The 24008-nt window shown below is 38.7% G+C and overlaps 1 protein-coding gene and 2 non-coding genes across 6 annotated transcripts; all 3 read left to right on the top strand.

Moving 5' to 3' along the window:
• Positions 1-558: 558 nt before the first annotated feature.
• Positions 559-23055, top strand: PABIR2 (PABIR family member 2). Of its 4 annotated transcripts, none has more exons than XM_052663132.1 (10): positions 559-670; positions 2815-2893; positions 8076-8132; positions 8436-8479; positions 8564-8618; positions 8869-8970; positions 9297-9358; positions 9898-9959; positions 12430-12526; positions 21423-23055. In XM_052663132.1, the coding sequence occupies exons 1-10, from the start codon at positions 573-575 to the stop codon at positions 21490-21492; spliced, it is 726 nt and encodes a 241-aa protein (XP_052519092.1). In that variant the 5' UTR covers positions 559-572; the 3' UTR covers positions 21493-23055. The 4 variants fall into 4 exon arrangements, with proteins under 4 accessions (XP_052519092.1, XP_052519091.1, XP_052519090.1 ...); XM_052663131.1 differs by having other exon boundaries at positions 9895-9959; XM_052663130.1 differs by having other exon boundaries at positions 9273-9358.
• Positions 12204-12293, top strand: LOC128070696 (small nucleolar RNA U109). The gene has a single exon (XR_008201668.1). It is a non-coding gene; the product is annotated as a small nucleolar RNA U109 (small nucleolar RNA).
• Positions 16048-16187, top strand: LOC128070695 (small nucleolar RNA U109). Its single transcript, XR_008201667.1, has one exon. It is a non-coding gene; the product is annotated as a small nucleolar RNA U109 (small nucleolar RNA).
• Positions 23056-24008: the final 953 nt, after the last annotated feature.

Genomic DNA, 24008 nt, shown 5'->3' with positions numbered 1-24008 from the left:
CGGGTATCTGTAGCGCGGCCCCGCTTGAGGTCGTTGGCCGAAAGAGCAGCATGAGTTCCGCTGCTGCCTAGTTTCCACACCCCTCCCTTGTCTTCTCCCTCGTCCTGTCTCCTCTTTCCCAAACCCCGTCCTTCTCTCCCTCGCTCCCGTGCTCCTCTTTTCCCTCCACCCTGCCCTCCTCCTCTCCCCTTTCTGTCCCCCTCCTTTACCCTCTTTGTCTTCCTGCTTTTCCTTCTATCCTTTTCCCCTCCCTCTTGCTCTTTTCCCTCTTCCTTCCATCCCTCTTTCCCCCTCTCTCTTCCTTTATTCTGTCACCCACCACCACCACCTCTCCATCCTCCTCCCCTCCCTCACTCTCAGCCTCCCTTCATCATCCTCATCCTCTTTCCCTCCTCCTTCTTTCCAGCTTTTCTCCGCCCCCGCCCCCGCCCCCGCCCCCAAGCCTCCGCCCCTTAGCCCCCGCCCCCAGCTGCCAGTCCCCAGCAGCTCAGTCCTGCAGTGAGAGTCTTGGGAGTCCTTAGCTAAGCACCAGGAGCAGAGCACTGTCCGCGTGCTGCATGCAAGCCTCCGACATGGCTCAGGAGAAAATGGAGCTGGACTTTGAGCCTGACACATCTGATGGGGGCACCCTCAGGAGATCCAACAGCGCTCCCTTGATCCATGGGCTCAGGTGAGGACGGTTGGGGAGGATGGAGTGCAGGGTTCAGGAGCTCCTCGACCCGCTGCAAGCAGTCTTCCTTTCCTCCAGTGAGAGTTGGAGCTCATATGAGTTCACCACGCCGAGGGGGTGGGGACTTGTCTGCTTGACAGTGACTTGGGTCCCAAGGTGGAGTGAAAGTTTGACCCTAAACTCTGGGCAGTGTGGGGAAAATGGGACTCTCTCTACCTGTGGCTCTGTTGGCCCCCCTCAAAGGAACTACAACAGGCTTCTGGCTCTTCTAACAGGTTGCTTGCCCTGCCTAATTTACACCACTGAATGTCAGACTGAAGCTCCTGGAACTAGGATTGCAACTTGACACCTGACTCTAAGAGCTGCTATTTCTAAGCTTAGTTTAGGAACCCTGGCGTTAACAGAGGTTTACTTCGATAAATCACAGTTTATCTAATAACTTGTAATTAAATGCCACATTCATGTCCTATTAAGTCATTCAGATTTGTCATAATGTTTTCAGATCCTAAAAATGCCTGAAACACATTCCAGTCAATAAAAAAATGAAGGGTGGCATGTAGCTTAGGTAAGTGAAAGTGCAGGTTTTCAAAAACAATAGAAAGAATCGACTCTTGAATTTTAGTGGTAGGTTCTTGTGTTTTCCTGCCAGTAAGTCACCAGAGGGTCTATTTTAAGGCGGACTCTTGTGATAGTGAAGGTTAGGTTGGCAGACCTCTTGAGCCTATTACATTTCACTTTTGTAATTAGACAATTCATTTTAAAGCCAATTTGTGAGACCCTGTAGAAATGGAATGACTCCAAAAAGGGGGGATGGAAGTAGAATTAGCCAAAACACTAATCAAGCACAGTGAAGGCAAAGAGAAAGGTAATCCTTGTCTATCAAACTGATTATGATATCCTTATTTTGGGGGAAAAGCAGACTTACCTTTTGTCTTTTATTATATTTCAACATTGAGGGAATGGTGAAGTGACTCTTTGCTTTCCTAATTGTGTCCTCAGCTCTACATTAATTTTTGATACTATAAAAATAAATTGGTATTTTTTGAAATCTTGTAAGCCGGCAGTTGTTGGGGACTGAGGTGATCCTGTTGACCTGCATTTAGACTGTTGCTGCTTTTTTGCTTCATGATTTAAGTAATTATTTGAAAGTAGCATGATGTGACAGGAGAAAGAGTGAGGTGACCAGGCCTAGTCCCAATTTTCTCCTTAACTGGCTATGATTAGGAATGAGTCACTTAGCCTTTCTGAGTCTCTGTTTTCTAATTTAAAATTTCAGAGAGCTGGATTAGGTGATCTCCACCATCCAGGTGATCTCCACCATCCACCAAGCCCAATCCAGTTCGGCCTTGAAAATCCTTCTTCACCTCTTGTCCTGGGCATGGCACTCTGCTCAGGACTGCAAGGGTGACCAAAACACCTCTCCCAAGGGGTTTAAAACACATGCACACTTGCCTTTAATAAAAGGTGAAGTTGGTGTCTCAAGAAGCATCTGGTTTCCCATTGTACTCTTTGGGTGCAAAGAGGGGAATAATAGCAGTAGGTTTGTGGAATGAAGAGAGGCTTGTGGAGGGTCTGACATCTGAGATGGCTATTGAAGGATAGGAAGGGTTTTGACAGAGAGTGGTGGGAGGGAGGGCATTTGAGGCAGAAGAGGCAATGTGAGCAAATCTCTAGGTCTGTTGATGTAGTTGAACAGCAGGGTTACAGAGTAGCACAGGTGTTTAGGGCAACAGGGGGAGATGTGCTGATAGGGTTCCTACTGGGCACGAGGGCTCCCCAGCTCTACTCACGTGACAGCACACGTAGGCAGTAACGTTTACAAGTAGATCCTCTGGGGTAAACAGATGAGGCTACTGGTGTCTCGTGGTAACTGGTTTGGGGGCGTGAATTCTGACCAGAAGGAACTGGAGGCAACCAGCCTGGAGCTCCGCCCCATACCTCTTCTAGCTGTCCCCCAGCCCAGAGGAGACCAGTATCTCAGCCAGCCTGTCTTCCACAGCACACCACTGGGGACTTTCTGCAGAGGACAGTGAGGAGTTGAGGGGCCATCGAAGACTTCAGTGTTAACCAGAGAACTGGCATTCATACAGCCGAAGAATATCTTATATGAGAAGACATAAATCATTTTATTTTTTACTTTCCAGTGACCTTTCACAGGTTTTTCAACCTTACACGTTTAGAGCTCGGAGGAATAGTACAACTGTCATGAGCCGTCACAACTTGGTAAGTATAGGAGTAAGTATCCTTAGTGGTTGGGATTGGAGGCAACACTTTCAAATGTTGTTCTTTTTTGAGGTGATGTGCTAGGCACCACTGCTTATGAAAGAAACAAATGATTTTACCTGTCTTGTTTACTGCTTATGCCGTGGCCATTTTCAATTTTTGGTGCAAAAAGGAAATCTGGTTAAAAATTTTTCTTGACTGTGGGACTTGGTATTTTTAAACACTGTTCATTGTTTTTTGTCACTACTTGCATCATGGTTGTGAGGTAAGAAAGTGTTAGTCGCTCAGTCGTGTCCAACTCTTTGCGACCCCATGGACTGTAGCCCACCAGGCTCCTCTGTCCATGGAATTTTCCAGGAAGAATACTGGAGTGGGTTGCCATTTCTTTCTCTAGGCAGTCTTCCCAACCCAGGGATCAAACCCTGGTCCCCTGCATTGCAGGCGGATTCTTTACCATCTGAGCCACCAGGGAAGCTCAGAGGTAAGTCAGGATTAACTTCTAATTATATCTGAGAATAGGTCTTTATTTGTCCTAGGATGCAAAAATCATGTATATGGTAGCAGAGTATTTATTTTTGTTGGACAGAGCTATCTATTTAAAGTAAAGTCTACTTGAAAATGCTTATATTTGCATTCCCAGTAGAGGTGCTGATGGTGACTGGTCTATATAGCCAGAGCCATCACGGATCACCTTTTTAGTTGGTCGTGGTGGGAGAAATTATGAAGAGGTTTTTATATAGTAGCCTTTCACATGTGGAGTCCACTTATCCAGTAATTGCAGTGCCCCGGAAGGTATGAAGTGTAAGCAAATAGGCCTCTAAATGGCTGAACCAGATTTCCATAGTCTGTGCACAAAGGTTCATCATTTTATTTATAGGAGAGGCTCTCTGACCTCTGAATCATCTAAAATTTATGCACAATTATAATAAGCTTCGAACTCAGTAGTGTGTGAGAAACAGCAAATCGGAAGAAGTACATTTGGGTTAAAGGTGTATTAGCAGCTGCTAGCAAGGGAGGAGAGGGGAAGACTGAAAAGCAGATAGAGGTTTTTACAAAATTAGTCTGTGGCTTAGTATTAGAGCTGAGAGCCTGTTGATAGACCCTGAGGGTGTCACTGGCATCGAACTGTAAAATAATTGATGTTCCTACAATATCTGGGTCATTAACCTTTTCTGAAATTGTAGTAATACTTACACTTATATGGTATTTTACATGTTACAGAGTACTTTCACACATTTAATTCTCATAGCAACCCCTATGAAGTAGGCAGGGCAAAAGATGTTTTTCCCGATTAAAAGAGGCGGCAGCTAAGACTCAGCCGATCAAAGTGACTTGCTCCGAATAAGTGGCAGAGCTGGGATTAGACTAGACATCTTCCAGTGCTATTCTGTTTGGTAAAATCTGTTTAAGAAAGGGACGGGGGATAGAACACTTTTAAGATTTCCAGCTAAAGTGGCTACAGATACTTCAAGGGGGAAATGATAGCTCTCTGGAGGTTTGGTTTCCTGCACCTTCTTCCCTGAGGATACTAGAAAATAGAACTACTCGTTTTTGCTGTGTATGTGAAAAATCTTTCTACATGTTCTACAGCTGTGTTCCTGATATCAATAGCATAGCAAAGAAGGGAAAATGATTTTGCCCCTCTGCACTTCACTTGGCTATTTTCTAAGATGTGAAGATTCTTAGCATCTAAGATTCTTAGATGATTCGGGGCTCATCTCACTAATAGCCTTCCTTCTGGCTGCACTAAAATGCGTGAGTTTGCTGAAGGGATGTGTGGATGCACTCTTCTTTATTGATCCCTATGCTCTCTTCACTCTTTCCCCTTCTCCTCTCTGGTTTTCTGGTTTAGGACACTTTCCCCAGCACCCTTTGGCTACTTTTTTCATAATATTGATTACACCATATGTATTATGTCACCACAAGCTCTACAGATCTTAATATACTTACCTATGTCCCATCTTGGCTCAGACGGTAAAGCATCTGTCTACAATGTGGGAGACCTGGATTTGAGCCCTGGGTTGGGAAGATCCCCTGGCGAAGGAAATGGCCATCCACTCCAGTACTATTTGCCTAGAAAATCCCATGGACAGAGGAGCCTGGTAGGCTACAGCCTATGGGGTCACAAAGAGTCGGACACCACTGAGTGACTTCACTTTCTCTTTTCATGTCCCATCTTAACCTGCACAAAGTGAGGTATTGCAGACTGAAATGGAAAGAGGTGTGGTTGGGGGGCTGATGAAAGAGACATGCAGAAGTAGGATCTGATTTGCTGATTAGATAGAAAGGCAGAGGGAAGGTGTACTCAGAGTGACTGATATTTTATTTCTTGGTGACCATGTTTCTTCTTGCCTTTATTCCAGATAGGAATTGAGAGGAATTAGACATTTGAAGGGCAAACAGTACATTCTTTCCTGGAGTATTGGGTTCAAGGAATGTTGGGTCCAAAGCAGTATTCAAAATCTTCTCAAAAATGGCAGTCCTCCTGTCTTACCTCCTTGCACTTTCAGCAGACGACCTGAGCCTTTTCACTTTGCAGAGATGGCAGACACTTCTCTTAGATAACCAGTGACCTTCTTCTTCTGGAAGTCTTTCCCTTCACATGGGGAACTTTCTGCTAATGGTTGGGAAGTTGTTGGACTCCCCTGGACCTTTGCTCAGTCTGTTGTCTCTGCTCTATCTTGTGTCCTCTGTCCCTTCCTTGCTGGCTCTTTCCCTCCTGCCTTCTCCCAACTCACACATCCCATATCTGGAAAACAAGCCTCTTTCTTCATAGGTCTGTCTTTGCCTTTTTCCCTTCCTCTCCGAGTTTTTTCAAAGCTTAATCCACACTCATTTCAGTTCAGTTCAGTCGCTCAGTCGTGTCTGACTCTGTGACCCCGTGAATCGCAGCACGCCAGGCCTCCCTGTCCATCAACAACTCCCGGAGTTCACTCAAACTCGTGTCCACCGAGTCGGTGATGCCATCCAGCCATCTCATCCTCTGTCGTCCCTTTTCCTCCTGCCCCCAATCCCTCCCAGCATCAGGGTCTTTTCCAATGAGTCAACTCTTCTCATGAGGTGGCCAAAGTACTGGAGTTTCAGCTTTAGCATCAGTCCTTCCAATGGACACCCAGGACTGATCTCCTTTGGAATGAACTGGTTGGATCTCCTTGCAGTCGAAGGGACTCTCAAGAGTCTCCTCCAACACCACAGTTCAAAAGCATCAGTTCTTCAGTGCTCAGCTTTCTTTATGGTCCAACTCTCACATCCATGCATGACCACTGGAAAAACCATAGCCTTGACAGATGGACCTTTGTTGGCAAAGTAATGTCTCTGCTTTTCAATATGCTCTCTAGGTTGGTCATAACTTTCCTTCCAAGGAGTAAGACACTCAACTACCTCTAATTCCTTGCCAACAATTCATCAGTTTATAATCTCAAGACACTTATCACAACTCCATTCAAAAACCATCCTGTAAAATCCCCCAGCACCCACTTGACCACCAGTGTCAGGGACCTCTTTTCAGGTCCCACTTGAGCTCTTTGCTCTATTTCACACCATTAACTGCCACTTCCTTGAGGTTCTTGGCTTTTTCCTCAGCCCATCCATTGCTCTCATTGCTGGTACCAGACACAGCTCTGCTGTTCTCTGTCCCTCTTCTGGGTCGACTTTCTAGTCCTGTCTCAAATTGACCAGTTGTGTAGGATGTAGACCTACCATCTAAACTGGTGACTTTCTCTGCAGTCCTTTGGCTTTCCTGATTATTTTGCTGCCTTTGGGGTTTGTTTTGTTCCCCGATGGACCCGTTCATGCTCTCTGCCCTACTGTCCTGATAGAGTCTTGCCTGCCTTACTTACTGGCCCTGTAGTTTAGCATTTTTTTTTCAAATGGCCTTATCAAGAGTTCACCAACAAACATGTATTACTTTCGTAATGGAAAAGAAATACTTGTGAAAAGAATTTTACTGGTAAAATTTTTCTCTTTTTAAAGCCTAGGAGAGGAAGAAATAAAAGAAAGGGGTGGGAAATGAAGGGATCTCTTTTGAGGTAAAATCTTTTTTCAGTGGATAACTAAAAAATTTTACCTGAATTAGCTTCTGCCTAAAACACTTAGTTTTTTAGTTTATCACTCCTTTATAATACTTGCCACAGTTCAGTTCAGTTCAGTTCAGTCGCTCAGTCGTGTCTGACTCTTTGCGACCCCATGAATCGCAGCATGCCAGGCCTCCCTGTCCATCACCAACTCCCGGAGTTCACTAGTATTGTTTAAAGTTTGGATAGGATAGGGGCTCTTGTAGCAGGATAATTGTCGTATTTTGCTTTATAGTATTACAGATTCATTCACCTTTCATCATCCCCCTGCTGTTAAGATGTTAGTATGAATTTTACTTTACATTTCATGATCAGATCATGATGATTTTTGAAGGAACATATTTTGGTACCCAAATCATTTCGTCTTTGTGTTATTAGAAAATGATCTAAAGGAAAGCAACAGTTATCTTTAAAATCCACCTTGCCTCTACATTGATTTTTTTTCCTGAACTAGTAAGCTTTGTGGTGATAGCATTAATGATCAAATTTTAGAATTGACTTAGATCATGCAAGTAAAATCTCCTTATTGCAGTTTTTTAAAGTGTTTCAGTAAACATTAACTGTAAATAAAATATTATTGTTGTTGTTCAGTTGCTGTGTTCAACTCTTTGCAACCCCATGGACAGTAGCACACCAGGCTCCTCTGTCCTCCACTATCTCTCAGAGTTTGTTCAAATTAGACAAAATATTTTATTGGGCTTATTTGCTCGTCTTCCTCCATTGGTGCATTGGTAATAAAAATGAATAGAATCAGGGTTTTTGCTTTCCCCTCATACAGAGTTCCTTATTTTAGTTAAGTGGGGTAATGGCTATTTCTAAGACCTGGAGTCTTTTTTTACATAAATGTACACAGCTCTGCATTCATTTGGGAAAAATGTTAAAGTCAGTGCCTGTCTAGCGACAGATGGTGCTTTGAGGTTGGACACCTGGTGTACTTTCTAAAGACTGAATGTACTGCTTCTCTAGTGCATTAATGTTCAGTGATTTAAAGAGCTCGATTTCTCAGAAGAATATGAGAAATTATCTAGGAAGAGGTTGTACACTGGCACTGACAGCAGACCACAGCTTTGTGGTTCAAAAAATAGTAAATGTTGACTTTTTCTTTCCAGTTGCTGTCAACCTCACCTAATCGGATTCCTAGCAGCAGACTGCATCAAATCAAAAGGGTAAATTTTACTTACTGGCTCAGATCTGTAATTTTCTGCATTTTGCATTTTGATTTTATCTTCACCTTGCAGAATTAGGTATTAAAAGTGAGTCAGGCTGCCACTCTGGTTAGTTATAGACAGGTTAAAATTCTTCTGAGTGGGCAGATAAAATACAGATGTGGCATGGGTGACAATCTTAGAATGTCAGTCCTGCTGTACTCTGATGATGTCAAATGAAGTAGAAAAGTCCTTTTCGTTTCCTTGGAAATAGAGAACTGTGTGGATAAATATTCTGTTTTCAGCACATGTTTGTCTTTGTAGGAGGAAGGCATGGACATAATGAACAGAGAAACTGCGCACGAAAGGTTAGTGCTTCACAAGAACAGGGTGTGGCCTAAGGTATGTCTTGTTTACAAGCTCTGATGGCTGTTCATTTTTGTCTGTTTTAGAGAAGTGCAAACTGCAATGCAGATAAGCCAGTCATGGGATGAGAGCTTGAGCCTGGTAAAGTTTTCACATATCTGCTTGTTTTTTTAATTTTCTAGAGCCCACTGTATTATTTATTGGCTTCATTCACTTTTGGCCCTCCTGTTTCCAAATTTGAATTCAGCATTTGTTTTCTGCTTTCCCACCAGAATATGAAATTACAACTTTTAGGAGTGTATATCTGTAAAAGCGTAGGTGTGTTTGTGTAGTAAAGAACAGTGATGTGTTGACTTGTGAATTATGAGGAAATAACACTTTCTTTTTACAGAGTGATAGTGATTTTGACAAGCAGGAGAAATTATATTCTCCTAAAAGGATTGACTTCACTCCTGTTTCTCCGGCACCATCACCCACCAGAGGATTTGGAAAGGTAGGTTCACTGATGAGATATTAACTCTCTTTCACACATTGAGCTGATCACTTTCTAAAATGCACAATACACAAACACAAATCACCTAATTTTTGATGAATTCAATGACTGGAAGGAAAATTAATTGAAGTCTATGGTAGTAATTTGAGAAAAAAATCTGTCACTCTATCTATCCATCCATCTGTTCTCTCATAAACATATATGAGAGACAGGTAAGTAGTTCTAAAATGTTTTTGTCATTTTGAGAAGAATCTTTTGAAAACTGGAACACTAGAACTATTTTAATATATGTTTTTTCCTAGCAATGTTTTTCACCATCCTTGCAGATGTTTGTGAGCAGCAGTGGCCTACCACCAAGTCCTGTTCCTAGCCCAAGACGCTTTTCCACGTAAGTAAACCTGCTTTTTCAATGTGGATGAAAGGCTGTTCATTAAATTTGTCTCTCTGGTGAACTTTTTCTTCAGCATTTTATTATGGAAATTTCAAACAGCAAAGCTGAAAGAATTTCACAGTGAGCGTCTATATACCTACCACCTATATATTCAACTGTTAACATTTTACCATATTTAATTTTTGAGACATAGTGCCAGTTTATGTTTAGTTTACATTTCACGCATATGGAAATGTATTCTTTATAAAAGTAAGGAAAAAAATGTTAGGCCAGTCAAAATCCCAAATAACTTATTTAAAAGATTTATCTTTAAGAAACAACAGCTGTTGTGGATATTTTGTCTTAGGAAATGAGTTTTTAAAAATGGCTTAAAATGCCATGTTATTCCAGATTGTCATATGCCAGGTCAGATCATGTATTGGCATTTCAGTTACTCAGCCTACAACACAGATATTGTCCATTTCTCCCTATATGGCTATAAACTGTATTGATTTGCCAAAAGTACTTACTGTTATCCTGTTTGTTCTTTAAAGCAGGAGAAGCCAGAGTCCAATCAAGTGCATTAGGCCCAGTGTTCTTGCTCCTCTTAAAAGAAAAGGTATGCCTCACCCTTCTGCTGTTAAACATAGTCCAGCTTGAATTACAAATTAACAGTTTCTGTCTGAAATTAGTTCAAAGCTTAACTCCTTTTTTCTAAAGAAATAGTGCAATGTTCTTTTCCAATGTATGCTTTAGTGATTCTAAATTCTGGGAATTAGTTGTTTGATACCGTCTGTATTTTTTTTATATTTCGTAACTGAGTCTTATTCATGTATTCATATAATCAATACATGTTTGAGAAATTTCGCCTCTCAGCAATCTGAATATAAAAGAGATATGTTGATATGTTGCAGAAGTATGTGTTAATGTTATAGCAAATAAGTCCATACACATGCTTTATGCTCAAATATAAGCCACCACCAAATGACAGCTTGCCAAACAGAACAGCCTCCCATTCAAGTCTCTGTAGGGTTTTTGATAATAGAGTGCTCTGTGTGTGTGGTTTATAAGAAATACACTTTCTTTTTTTCTTCTTTTAATTTATGCTTTAATTGAAGTCTAGTTGATTTATAGTGTGTTAATTTCTGCTGTACAGCAAAGTGATTCAGTTATACACATATATATATTCTTTTTTATGTTCTTTTCTATTATGGTTTATTCCAGGATATTGAATGTAGTTCTCTGTGCTATACAGTAGGACCTTGTTGTTTATCCATTCTATATGTAATGGTTTGCATCTACCAACCCCAAACTCCCAAGGGGTGCTCTTTTAATTACATTATTTTAAACCACAAAGCACTAAATGAAAATGATCTCACTCAGTGCTAGTTTTAGATGCTTATAGAGGGCACCCAATGGAGTCTATTTAAAGAAAGGCAAAGAAATTTAACACGAGTTTAGTCGTTATTCCTGGGGATATAACCACATGATTGCAAGTGTTGGATGTCATTTTAAATGAAAGTTTTAATGATAATTCTAAAAAAGCAATTTAATAAGTTTTTTTGTGTGTGTGCAGATCACCTTCAGGGCTAGTAAACAAATCAACTCTTCTAATGTTAGGTAAAGTGACACTTGGGGCTTTGGTGAAAACTTTCCAATAGTAGTATCATACACAGATTCAAAAGTGCTATATTTCAGACAACTTAAAATTAAAGATGGTGTGCTCTGGGGAACAGATGCCGATACAGTGACAGGATTTGTATTTAGTGAATAGATTTTACTTTATAAATAAATAGTCTTTTTCCTTAATGCTGCAAGGAATTATTTACAGTCCTAAGAACCTTCTCAGGAGCTATGATGTAAAAGTAAAGCTTAGAAATTAAAGCTAGTATTGTTATTAGTATTAATTTTAAATATATTATAGGAAGTTGGTGGAGCTTAATATGGTTGTTCCATTTCAAAGCTATTCCAAAATATACCAGCAGATGGAGGGATTCTTTGCTCAAAAGGGCTAAAGTCTTTTGCTAATGAAGTGTTAAAAGCCTGGCAGCAGCTTTGAAAAGCTGCATATTAAAGCATGGAAAAAAGCAAATGAAAATATAACCTTTCTTGAATTTCAGTAATTTTCAGGATAGCTCCAGAGGAAAGATAATATGAATTAATTAATAATATGGGGGAAAAATGAATGTTGTGTTTGTTCTTCCTTGATCTTTTTCCATCATAAGACTCTTGTAGAGGTTTAAGTTCATGGTTGCTAATTTCCTAATGGAGTATAGATAAGCCCATTAATTAAATTGTCTTTAATGTTTGATTTTAAAGCTCAGATAAAGAGCTTTGAAACCAAGGTGTGTATGTGTTTTAAATCATAGCTTATTTGGAAAGGAGCTTTTTCTGTCTAATTTAGAGTTGTTAGTCTTTGGTCTCCCACGGCAAAATGTTAAGTGTTTTTTCTTCCAGTGTAAAGTGTTTCTATCCGCAGTTCTGAGAAAATCTACAGGATTGAAGTAGCCAGTGCAGCATTAATTTTGTGAACTAATTAATAATTGCTTTTAATTACAGATGTGCTTTTAAACTTGTATATTTTCTAATCTTCATTTTCACTAAGTAGCCTAAAGCTATCTTTGATTTGTATGTTCTTTATCAGCCTGCGTACTTTAGAGTCCATTTGACTTCATCTCAGGAAATGTTTTGATATTAAAATATATAACATCAAGAGTCTTTACTAATCATCTAGCATAAATTGTTATTCACTGGGAGCTTCAGCTATTAGGGGATACTTTTTTTCTCTTGTGGTTAGTCTTGATTCATTTTGCCTAATGAAGTCAGTGTTTTACTCTTCTATTAAAGAAATTGACTGTGTGGACAGCATGGTATGTACAATAAATGAGAAGGTATTTTTAGGGCTGCTGACTTTTTAGTTGAGCTTATGTGGCAGTGTATTTCTTCTACATTAAAGCACATAGAAAAATAGCTTTCAAGTAACAGCCTGAAGTATTCTGATCTTTGGTCGCACAAAGATCACCCCATTTTAGCAGCAAACCTGTATCTGTAAAGTCACATTATGGTAGTATCAACTCTTTCTGTTTTAGGTGAAATGGAGACCGAAAGCCAGCCCAAGAGGCTCTTCCAAGGCACCACCAATATGCTGTCTCCGGAGGCTGCACAATTGTCTGATCTCAGTTCATGGTAAAAAATGAAATAAAACCCCAAAGATATGAAGGGATGATGTATTTGAAAAGAACCACAGCAAAAGTATATTGGAGTGATGTAAAATATATTCAACTTTTTATCCATGCTCCCTAGAGGTAAAATCTCCATGGAGGTATAGGCAGTGTAAGAAACTAGATTGTTTGAAAGTCAGTACTACCTTTGGAAGTGTGTGTACCTTCTTGACATCTTCACTTTCCTGCCTAGCTCCTGTTAGGTCAGCCTCTCGATAGTTGCTGTTGATCTCAGAATGTGTCGGTAGCTGGATGGCATGAGAAAGAGTTTCTGGGCTGTCCTGGGTAGTGTGCCTTGATTATAACTGCTCTGCCTGTATTTTGTATTGGATTGCCCAAAAAGTTCATTTGGGTTTTCCCACAAATTGAAACAAAGTTTTTGGCCAAGGCAATATTGTATCCTTTTAACTTAGCAGAGAACACCAGCATTTCTTAAGCAGGTCATTTTCTAAATAGCAACTATCTGTTGATATAAAATCTTTTTTGAATATTTTGGGGTATTCTGTCACAATCCTAAGGTTTCACTTAAATGGTAACATTTCCAGATTCCTATGGTCTGTTCACATAACGTCTTTTTTAGTTTGACTCATCTGAGTTTAGAAGTTTAGCTTAAGGCTCTTTAGTGTTTTTATGCAAAGTTAACTTCTTTTCCTATACCCAAAGTTGAGTACTTGGATTCCAACCTGTATTGGGAGGAAGGGGAAGGGATTATAGCAGTGGCCAGGTGATATTTGGAAATCTTTGAGTACCTTTCCATCAACTTGTGTATATGTGTGTGTGTGTGTGCACACACATGTGTATGTGTGTTAGTTGCTCAGTCATGTCTGATTCTTTGTGACCCCACGGACTACGGTAGCCCACCAGGCTCCTCTGTCCATGGAATTCTCTAGGTAAGAATACTGGAGTGGGTTGCCGTGCACTCCTCCAGGGGATCTTCCCAACCCAGGGATCAAACCGAGGTCTCTTGCATTGCAGGCGGATTCTTTACTGTCTGAGCCACCAGGGAAGCTCCTTTCCGTCAACTTGCTGAGTACCTATGTTGTAGATGCAATTGTGTAGAGCCTTTCAGAACTTTTTGATTTGAGTTTTATGGCTAAGGATTTTTTAAAAAGAGCCCCAGAGGGCATTCACTTTAAAAAGAATGATGTCCTCTAAATGGAAGATGTATGTAAGCCACTTATAAGTTATACAGACTGACAATTATTGCTTTCCAATCACTTATTCATTGTTTTGTCTAAGATAACCCCTGCTTCTTGTTCACCAAGAAGTCACAGATTATTCTGGCTGATTCGACTCATTGATCAGTACTGTTCTAACCTTGGAACACATGCCTTTTAGATTGTTCTAGCTATTTTCAGCCCCACACTCTCTCTTCTCTCTCATCCCTGTCTGTCCTTGGTAGCTTAGTGTGCTAATTTTGGTATAGAGTGCCTTTCCAGGTATGTAGATGATTGCAAAGAGAAAACTTCAAAAGCTTGTTGAGAGGACTAGCAGGTGAAATTCTATACTGAGTGGAAACTGCATATCACTTTTATGGTAAAGTAGGTTTTAATATAGGCACATGACATTATAAATAGATTTGCTTACCCAGTTACTAACCAAGTAACCAAGTTCATGTTAAAAGATAAGAAAGCATTCACCAAGTTAAAAACATACAGGGTGAGGTGATTTTTTTTTTCAATATTGTCATAGGGTGACTGTGCTCAATGCCATGAAATAGGTTCACACAAGTAAGGAAGGAAAAGAGAATGTATATTATTTACCAAGGGTCTTCTCCTTTTGTTCAGATGTTTATTCCTCTGAGTAGCACAATCTAAGCTGTCTATAATGGTGACTGTTGTGAGGCTTCTGTGTTTGTTTGGCTATACCACATGGCTTGTATGATCTTAGTTCTCTGACCTGGGATTGAACCCAGGCTGTAGCAGTGAAGGCCCAGAATTCTAACCACTAGGCTACCATGGAACTCCTGTGAGGCTTCTGTTTCTATTGCTACCACCTCTGTCCTCTGGACGTGTGACTGGCTGTGGGAGTCTTGGGAACATCAGCACTCTTGCTCTGTAAACACAAAAAGTACTGCCTCTGGATGCCTCTTTTCCTTTATTAACTGACTTTGTTAGAATGTCAAAGAATAATGTACAGGCAAAAGGGAGAAGATAAAAAAGAGATAACATAGCAGATCATTCACAGCTAAAGAACAAGGAGTGGAACAGCCAAGAATTGACTGTTCCTAGAATATCCATCTATAGAACTAAGATTTTTAAAGAACAATGCACAATGCTGTATTTTATTAATGCCTACCTTTATAACACAAACATAAATAAGTGATAATGATAATAAAAAAATTTAACTGCAAAGTAAATGGGCATATTTGGGACTAATAAGAATATTAATGAAAACAGACCCAATACAATTTTGCTACAGGGAATAGTAGTAGAAAATTTCTGGTTAATAGACTGTCATAAATTTGGAGTAATCAAATTATCTAAAACAGTAAAAAAAAAAAAAAGTGTCACCTCACATTGGAGAGGTTTGCTTTATTCATGGCTACTCACAAAGTGCTAATAAGCCAACATACAGCTCACGCAATTTTTTAAAAGAAATTTAATACTCAAAATTCACAAAACTCAGTGTCAAAGATATTTAGGTGATTAAACTTTTCAAATGGTGTTTTTAGTAAGCTTGTAGCATCTGGACTTCTGAGGATATTAAAGCTGACAATTGCACTAAGACTTCTGGGACACCTTGTATACTGAGATTGCTGACATTTATGTCTATAGTTAAGAGAATTTAAAAATGAGTTATTCATGATATGTAAAAATAAGATTCTACTTTTGCAGATAATTTTTTATTCCTGTCTCTTAAAAGGAGTTTCATTGATCAGACATATTCTTAGAAATGAGGACAGAGACAGGAACTAACTGTTCTTATTTCTGCTGCCAAGGATAACAATCTACTTGATAACTAAAGGAAACCATTCTTATACATTTTAGGGAAGAAATGGTATCAGATTATTAGTAGGTATTATCTCAACATTTCAGTCATTATAGTTTGTTCCCTGCCCCATTCCACAAAGAAAAGATAGGTTTTAAAACTTTAAAGTTTATATACTAGTAATGATCTGTAAAATTTTACATTTTTGAAGTATAAATTAAATGAGAAGTTTGAGTATGGACCTGTATGGTATATTTATTTATTGATTTTTAATTTTTTTTTCTTTTTTTTTACTTTACAACACTGTATTGGTTTTGCCATACATTGACATGAATCTGCCACGGGTGTACATGGGTTCCCAATCCTGAACCCCCCTCCCACCACCCTCCCCATATGTACTTTTTACTAAAGATTCTGCAGTCTTTGCCGACCAAATCTGGGGAACTTTGCCCACCACAAGGCAAGGATTATGTCATTCTGCATTTAGTCCTTATGAACATCAAAGAGTTTGACTGTACCTCGGAAGCACACCTTTGCATGGTGCTTTGATTCTTTTTGCATGCTGGGGACTCTTGTTCTGCTCCTCATTCTTTTGAGAATAAAACTGTCTGTGGCATGCTGTGTAAAATAAAGGCATTTTCAGAGCTGCTAACCATGTAGTGAAGATTATGTGATACTCTGTTTCTCCTACAAAAAGGAAAACGTCTCCCATGAAATTTCTTGCCCAGTGGTTTAGTGTTAACATGACTGCTGACTTACCTCTATGATTTTTTTAAAAAATATTTTTCATTAGATTTATCTTAGTAATTTTTGACAGTATTTTTAATGTTCTATGTGTCATGGCAAGAAAATTTTATCGTGAAAATATGGCATGTGCAAAGAATAAGTTTTAATTGTAATTTGATGATAGAAATGTTTACATTATACTTGAAGATTGTTTATGTGAGTAGCTTAGACTTCTGTGCTGATACTTTTTATTTGGGGTGTTTCAAGAGTATTTTTAATTAAAAATGTTTTCTTCCCATTTTACTGAGTATTACTCATATACAGCACTGTATACATACGTTTAAGGTGTACACTATAATGATGTGGCTTACATACATCATGAAATCATGACCACGGTAGGTTTAGTGAACATCCATCATCTCCTATAGATACAAAATTAAAGAAATAGAAAAAGAAATTTTTCCTTTTGATGAGAGCTCTTAGGATTTGACTCACAACAACTTTTATTTGTAACATACAGCAGTATTAGTCATCTTTATCATGTTGTACATTACATCCCTATGTGCTGATACTTTTAAACTCCTGTCCCCAAAGTGACAGTGGAAATGATCATATTTAAATGATCTTAAAAATATAGAGGTTATATAGCAAGATAATGCTGGGTCTTCATAAGGTAAGCTAGTAGAGACCAGAGAACATATACTATGGACCAGGTTAACCCCCACCAAGGAGTCAGGGGCTGCCCTGTAGTCTTTCTTTATGCTAAAATCTGTGCTGGGCTTGATGGGCTATGGCTGATTTCTAACACATTTACCTACCTGCCATTCGTCTCACAGAATCCAGTTTACTGACTGGTCAAGGTTCACAGTGGTTCAGCCAGATGGATAGTAGCATGAGTCACAGTGGACAACCCAGTTTTGTTGTTACTTTATCATTGAATGCTTTGATGATTCCCTTAGCTTTTTCACTTTCTTCCTTAGCTTTTCCCCTTTCTCCCTTAGCTTTTTTAGACAGAGAGCACTACTTTAACAGTCATAAATATTTTTGGTGGTATGGTTCAAATAGTGTCTCAATTTGTATAGTCAGTGGCTGGAATGAATTAGTTTACTTTTGTTTCACGTATTATATCCAATTTGAATTATTTAGGTCCTTTGCTTTCCTGCCGTTGTTTGGCTTTGGGCCATTAGTCTAAGGCTCATTAGCACCTCCACCAGAGCTTAAACTGGGGAATAAAAAGAGAAATTTAAATTGGACCATACATTTTGCTTCTGAAGCCCTAGTAGAAGGTTTAACAGCAGACACTGAAAATCACTTTTGTACAGTGATCTCTCTGTGGCTTGCAAAATCACATAAGCCTTGCTTGTGAATATATTAATAATGTGTAATCTGTGACCTATAGTCACTGCTTCTAGGACCATGTATAGTAGTGCCAGGTTACTTAGAAGAGAAACTGGATTTTAGTTTAGTGAAAATATCTGGTTAAAGGTTTACCAGGCTCTGAATCTAAGTTGCACTGTAGACAAAATGCAAGTATGCTATTCTTTGTCAATGAAACAAAATTATATATGTTTATACTTAATACCAGAGAAGAAATTCCTAAAAATAATATATGAAGTGAAATGTTCAGACTCTTTTTTTTTTTTTGTAAACGTCCCCGTTACCTTATTTCTTTAAGGTAATCAACAGTGTCAGAAGACCAGATTTCACAGCATGAGTCATGTTCTGTGTTTTTGAATGAATACAGATTCACCAGGCAAGCAGGTTTTATTGCAAATGGAATCTTTTAACCCAGGGCACACCATCAGTCTGCTTAGAATAAGAAAGTATTTATATTCAGATTATCTGCTTGGTGGCCAAATGTTAATCCAAGCCTGTTTCTTCCTGCCAACTAGCAGAGAGCGTGTCCTTCGGCTTCCCAGCCAATATGTGCTTTAGGAAAGTAAATTCATTTTAATATTAGTCTAGGCAAAATGCTGCAGGAGGAAAAATCACATATGTTCCAAAGGCAAATATAAAGGTCTTTTGATTTTCCAATGTCTTAGATTATCTGTGCAACTTTTTTCAGTACTTTGAATAATTTCATATTTTAGACCCATTTTGCCGTTTGGTTGAAAAAAATACTAGAGCCAGCTAAATTTTCCAAACTTCTTACTTAAAAGTGGTATTATTAATGATGCATTTGACAGCAGTAAGCATAGAGTAGGAGGACTGTGGAATATACTGTTTCCATTTTTATTTTTACTTTTCCAAAGGCTATTTGTATTCTGTTTCCACCTGAAAACAATCCACAAGCAATAGAAAAAAAGGACATTTTGAAGGAAACTAGAAGAGTAGAGAAACTGGGTTAGGGAAAGTTACATTTTATTAAGGGTGGTACAGAGCCCAGAAACTTCCAAATGAACCATAGGTTATTTAACAATGGAAATATATTAATTTGGAAATTTATAGAAACATTACTATTAAGGTCATAATGCTTAGTCTCAGAGCAATTAGATCAGGATGGGCTTTTGCAAAGGAGCTAGTGATCAAACTTAAACTAGAACCCATACTTGCTGATTCACAATTCCTTCTCCAATCCTTTGCTTTGTTTCCTTTTCAAAAATAAAAAAGTATGGGAATTCCCTGGTGGTCAAGAGGTTAGGACTGTGCTCTCACTGCCAAGGGCCTGGGTTCAATTCCTGGTCAGGGAACTAAGATCCCACAAGCCTCATGGCAGGGGCAAAAGTTAAAAAAGTAAAAAGTATGTCTGTGTAGATCCTAGAACTGCCTGACTCCCTCGCCAGCTTTCTCTCATCATGTTCTTGCTCTTTGTGCTGTAGCAACAGTATCCTGCTTTTGGCTCCTAGGCACACCCATGCTTCTTCCCCAACTTTACCCAGTTAATGCCTACTCATCTTTCAGATGACTGCTCAAATTTCACTTTGAGGGAGCCTTATTTCTCTGTACTCCTCCAAATTAGATCTGGTCACCCATGTTATATACTCTAGGAACCCCTTGCATCTTTTCCTGCTTTGATCACAAATTCGAATTATATATTTATTAGTATGGTTATTTAAGTGTGCGTCTCCTGTACTATACTATAAATTAGTGCAGGCAGGGATCATGTGTGTCTTATATCCCTTTGTATTTCTAATATCTAGCATACATTCTGCACTTGGCAGGTACTCAGTAAATATTAGAAGAAGTGAAATGAGTGAATTCAGGCCAAATCTAGAGCATAGAGATTACATGTTGGATTGATAGGAGTCACAGCTAGGAGGGCAGCCTGAGGTCAGATTGTGAGGGCTGTGAATTGTGGCTGCTAAAGTCTGAAGCTGGATTCATGACGCAGGTGAGCTTGATTGTTGGGACACATGGTCGCCTGGACCGGATGGGTCAGGTATCCCCAGAATGGGTTCTGGAGGCTCTTGATGCCCAGATCAGGAGTCTTAGTGGAAGGAGAGGAGCAGAAGCCAGTTATCAGAATTAAAGGGGCAAATAGTCTGTGAGGGTACGGAGACTATGGATCTAGAGCATTCCATGTAAATGCTTGACTGGATGGTAACTGAAGGAATTAAAGAAAGGAGCCTTTTAGGAATAGGAGGGAGACGTTTCCATTTTGAAAGCGAGAGGAAAGGAAATAGTCTAAGAAACTCATAAAATCAGAAGAACATAAAAGGCAAATGATGGAGGAGAGTAGGAAAAAAAATGTGTCTTTGAATCTAGGACCTCTTGGGAGTGGGGAGGTGACAAAATCCAGAGCAGTTGAAAGATGGTTCGGGAATGGAGGGACAGTGAAGCAGTATACTTGCTAGAATACTTCCAACAGTCCAGGGTACCTCCAAGAGTAACCATTCCTGTTACTCGAAGGCTGATAGAAAGGTAAGAATATTAATATAAAGATAAAAATAATTTTAAAAAGAAATACAAGGGTAGAAATCTCTTGAACTGAAGGTAGGGGAACTCCCTCACAGAAACCATGACACATCCAGAGGAACACTTACTGGTACATCGGACCTTCCAGTGCCTCCAGGAGAGCACCCAAACAATAAAGAGCCTTGAGTGTCTGACTCAGGCTGTGACGTTGTCCTCTCTCAGGTATCTGAACATAGGACATTCTGTAGTTTTGCTGTTGCTTTTATGCTTTTTATGATTTACCAGTGCTGTACTGACCCATGAGTTCTTGAAACCATGTCGTTGCATGTTATGTTTGCCTTTACCCTGATAGATGCATCTGCTTATAATTCTTTTTGCTTTGTCCTCAGTTCAGATATTTTGGATGGCAGTAATAGCGGCAGTGGCTTGTCCTCAGAATCGCTGGCTAAAGGCAGCACAACCGCAGACGCTCCAGTAGCATGCTCCAATTCATGCTCTCCGTTCATCTTGATGGATGATCTCTCACCCAAGTGACTTACCCATTTCTGATTCAGTGTTCTAACTGCTGTTTCCTGCATAATATATTCAGGGAGGAACGCAGAGAACTTTGATCCATAATGAGGATTAAAGTGTTACTGATCTAAACCACTTTGATGCCGTTATGTTTTGGCACCACTTTTCTCTAAAGTTTGATTTTACAAGTGTAGTAACCTTACTTATGTTTCTTTACGCTGATCTCATTTTGAGCTAGTAATGAAATCTCAAATACTCATTTTTGATTGCTTAGAGTATATATATATATATATATATATATATAAAATTTCTCAGTGCTTCAAAGAGCACCTATTTTAGAGTCTATAGTTTAAGGAAAGCACTAATATGTATTTTCGATAATGGTTCTTTTCCCCAGCAGTGACATGACAGCTGGAGTTGATCAGAAATTCTCTTGCTTGAGAGATTTTTGTTGTTGTTGTTCTCTTTGACTACATAAGTCTCAAATCTCTTTACCTCACAATATTAGATTAATTGCTTTTGATGATATTAAATTTTTATTTTTCTGCATCAGCTTAAAGTACATTATTTTGTTTCCCTTTCCTGTTTGACCCGCTTCCTTGCCATTTCTCACAGAGGGGAAAAAACATGTCGTTGCTCTCATTACTATCCATATCGCTTCTTTGCTATTGGAGTATAGGATGTGAGGATTGATTATAGTGCTGAGAATGTAAACAGACTTACAGGATGCTGGATTTAGTCACCACAGCTTCTTATGACTTATCTACCGCAGTTGATATTGTTATCCTCAAACCTGTTGCCCTAAGGAATATATAAAATATTGTTAATGTTTCTAGGTGGTGTTTTCAAGGAGAAGAAATTCCTGCCTTGACCAGATGTGTGGAGCACCTACAAATGAATGAATAATGTTATTTACATACAAACCACTATGTAGAAAAGCATACATGGAGCTTGACAGCTTGTCTCTGGTGGTGTAAGGAGGCCTGAAGGGCCTTGGCGTTCAGTGTTGTGCTGTTATAAGCTATTTATCGTAAGGTAGGCTAGAAAAGGGGCTTTATGTGTCTGATTGCTACATATTGATTCTATTGCTGCTTCTTTCTGACTACTTTTTTGTCATTAGAGTCGTTTGTTTTTGTCGTGTGGTGAGTGGTCCTGTTGACTGTATTTTGATTGTTGTGTTGCCACCAGAATCCGAATCCAGTTTAATAAAAGGTCAAGGAAGCTTTTAGGAGCTACCAAAGTCAGTGTCATTGTGCATTCTGTTTTTAAGAAGCTGTTTGAGCTGTCAACAGTGTACATGATAGTAAATGTGCAGTACCATAAGTTATTTAACGTTTAAAAGAGGAAAATCGCGATAGAGCTGTTTTAAAAACCTGAGTGTAATCTATTGCTATTTATTATTTAAAACTGTGCAAAATGTCCGTAGATTTCTTACAGTGTTCAGACATCGTGGTTGGGTTGTCGGTATTTGACATGCAAATTTGCCTGCTAGGACCATAATATTCCATTTTTAAATGAATGTAAGAAATGAAAACTACTGCATTTGTGTCTTTTGAAGGCAAAGATCCTTGAATTTTAAAGGAAGATGATGTACTTTGAGGGTGCTCACAGACTAGTAATACCGTAGGGCTCGAAGGGAAGCCTGTTCTCTCTGAATTATAAGAAACCATCACTTAGCTTGCAGTAAGTAATTCTGTTACAGCATCAGCTGTGTTGTTTATTTTAAATTGTGATAACCACCATCATGGCCATTAATGGCTTTATCTCTCATATTGGCTTTCACCTGTGCAAAATCCATAATCCTTCAAACTTAACATGAATGTATATATTATGAAGATTGTTCTCTAGGATGCCATTTTAAAGAAAAATTACTTCAATGGTATGCAGTATGTTTATTCTGTTTATGAAAGAACCATGTTAAGAGTTTCTGCCTATATAATACTGAGAGATGGTTTTCTCCTATAGGATATTTATCCACCTTCTCTCTACTGTCTTCTTTGCCTTAAGGGACACTTTTAGCCATCATTTTTTGGCTCTAATGTAGGACTCTTGAGACGTAACCTTTAGAATGTAATGATATTTAAATTTGTTTCTGAAATTCTGTGGTGGGGTAGACTTGGGATAGGAAAATGAAATTAATTGTTCCACTGGTTTGAGAACTAGGAAGCAAGATGATTCACTTTACTATTTAAGCCAAGGTTCATTTTTATCATTTAAAGTGACTAGAAAGTTAAGTTTCTGCAGGGGTTGTTTTGGAATAAATAAAAGATAGAGATGCTAGCCTTCAGATGAGCTTTGGTGACAGTACTTTATTTTTATATATAGTCTAATATTTGGAAAGTCATCATTGTTATAAAGTAAAATTCTCTCTTCCTATTCTAATACTATATCATGTTTCAAGCTTCTATTTGAAAACAAGTATAAGAGATGACATGATAAGAAAATTTAATAGATGCCCTTTTTGCTTGATTGACTTATATAATCACTGTGTTTCATGATAACTGCTTTTGGAATAATAATACGTTTTGTGAAATGCTGACCTTGTGTATATCTTAGAATGCAAAATTAATAAATTGTGTACACATGCATAAAATTCTGTAAAATTTTTAGCCTATTTCTTTTATTCTTACTATTCTCTGCCTCCATATCCCAATATTGCGTTCTCTGTGTGTGATTGCAGAGAAATTTTTAATAAAAGGATATCAAGAATACAAAAGAACTAATAGCTGTTTTGAAATTTGGGCTGTTTCCCAAAACAAAGAGAAACCTCTCCACATAATCTGTCAAATTGTCAAGAGCATTTTGTAGAATTTGACAATTTAGAAGGCTCTTGCCAAGGCCACACATATTTCTTACTTGTTTTGGATTTATTTTATCTTATGTTTTTTTTACATATTCATAAGACTCTGCATTGTTTTTGGAACAAGATTGGGGGTGGGAAGACAGGCGAAAAAATAAAAGCCTTTCATGCATGACTTGGGTTTTAAACACTCAATTTTCTTTTCAGTATTTAAAAAATATTAATATATAAAATATTTTATTTCACATTTAGAGAAAAGCTGCAAGAGTATCCCAAAGAACTCCCATATATTTTTCATCCAGATTGCTTGGTTGTTGATATTTAACCACATTAGTTTTTATTTCTCACACTTTATGTATGTGTGTGTGTCATACATTTTTTTCTGAACCATTTGAGAATGTTATAGACAGGATACCCCATTACTCTTAAGTGCTTCAGTGTAAATTTCCTGAAGATGAGGATATTCTATGTAATCACATTGTACTTTCAAAATCATGGCATTAACCTTGATACAAAACTATCCCACTTAGTGTACAGACCCTGTTCATATTTTGCCTTTGGGCCCAGTAAGGCTCTTTTAGCGAGGAAAAAAGTTTTCTTCTGGCCTAGGATTCAGCCGAGG

The sequence above is a fragment of the Budorcas taxicolor genome, chromosome X (assembly GCF_023091745.1).
Source record: "Budorcas taxicolor isolate Tak-1 chromosome X, Takin1.1, whole genome shotgun sequence".
Classification (NCBI taxonomy): Eukaryota; Metazoa; Chordata; class Mammalia; order Artiodactyla; family Bovidae; genus Budorcas; species Budorcas taxicolor.
The sequence above is the reverse complement of the archived record's forward strand: the minus strand, read 5'-3'. Positions and strand labels throughout refer to the sequence as shown.

Coding starts and splice junctions, on each gene's coding strand:
- PABIR2 (XM_052663129.1), top strand. CDS start 573: ATGGCTCAGGAGAAAATGGAGCTGGACTTTGAGCCTGACACATCTGAT. Junction 8,133..8,435: donor GACTGCATCAAATCAAAAGG/GTAAATTTTACT, acceptor TTGTCTTTGTAG/GAGGAAGGCATGGACATAAT. Junction 8,480..8,563: donor AGAGAAACTGCGCACGAAAG/GTTAGTGCTTCA, acceptor TGTCTGTTTTAG/AGAAGTGCAAACTGCAATGC.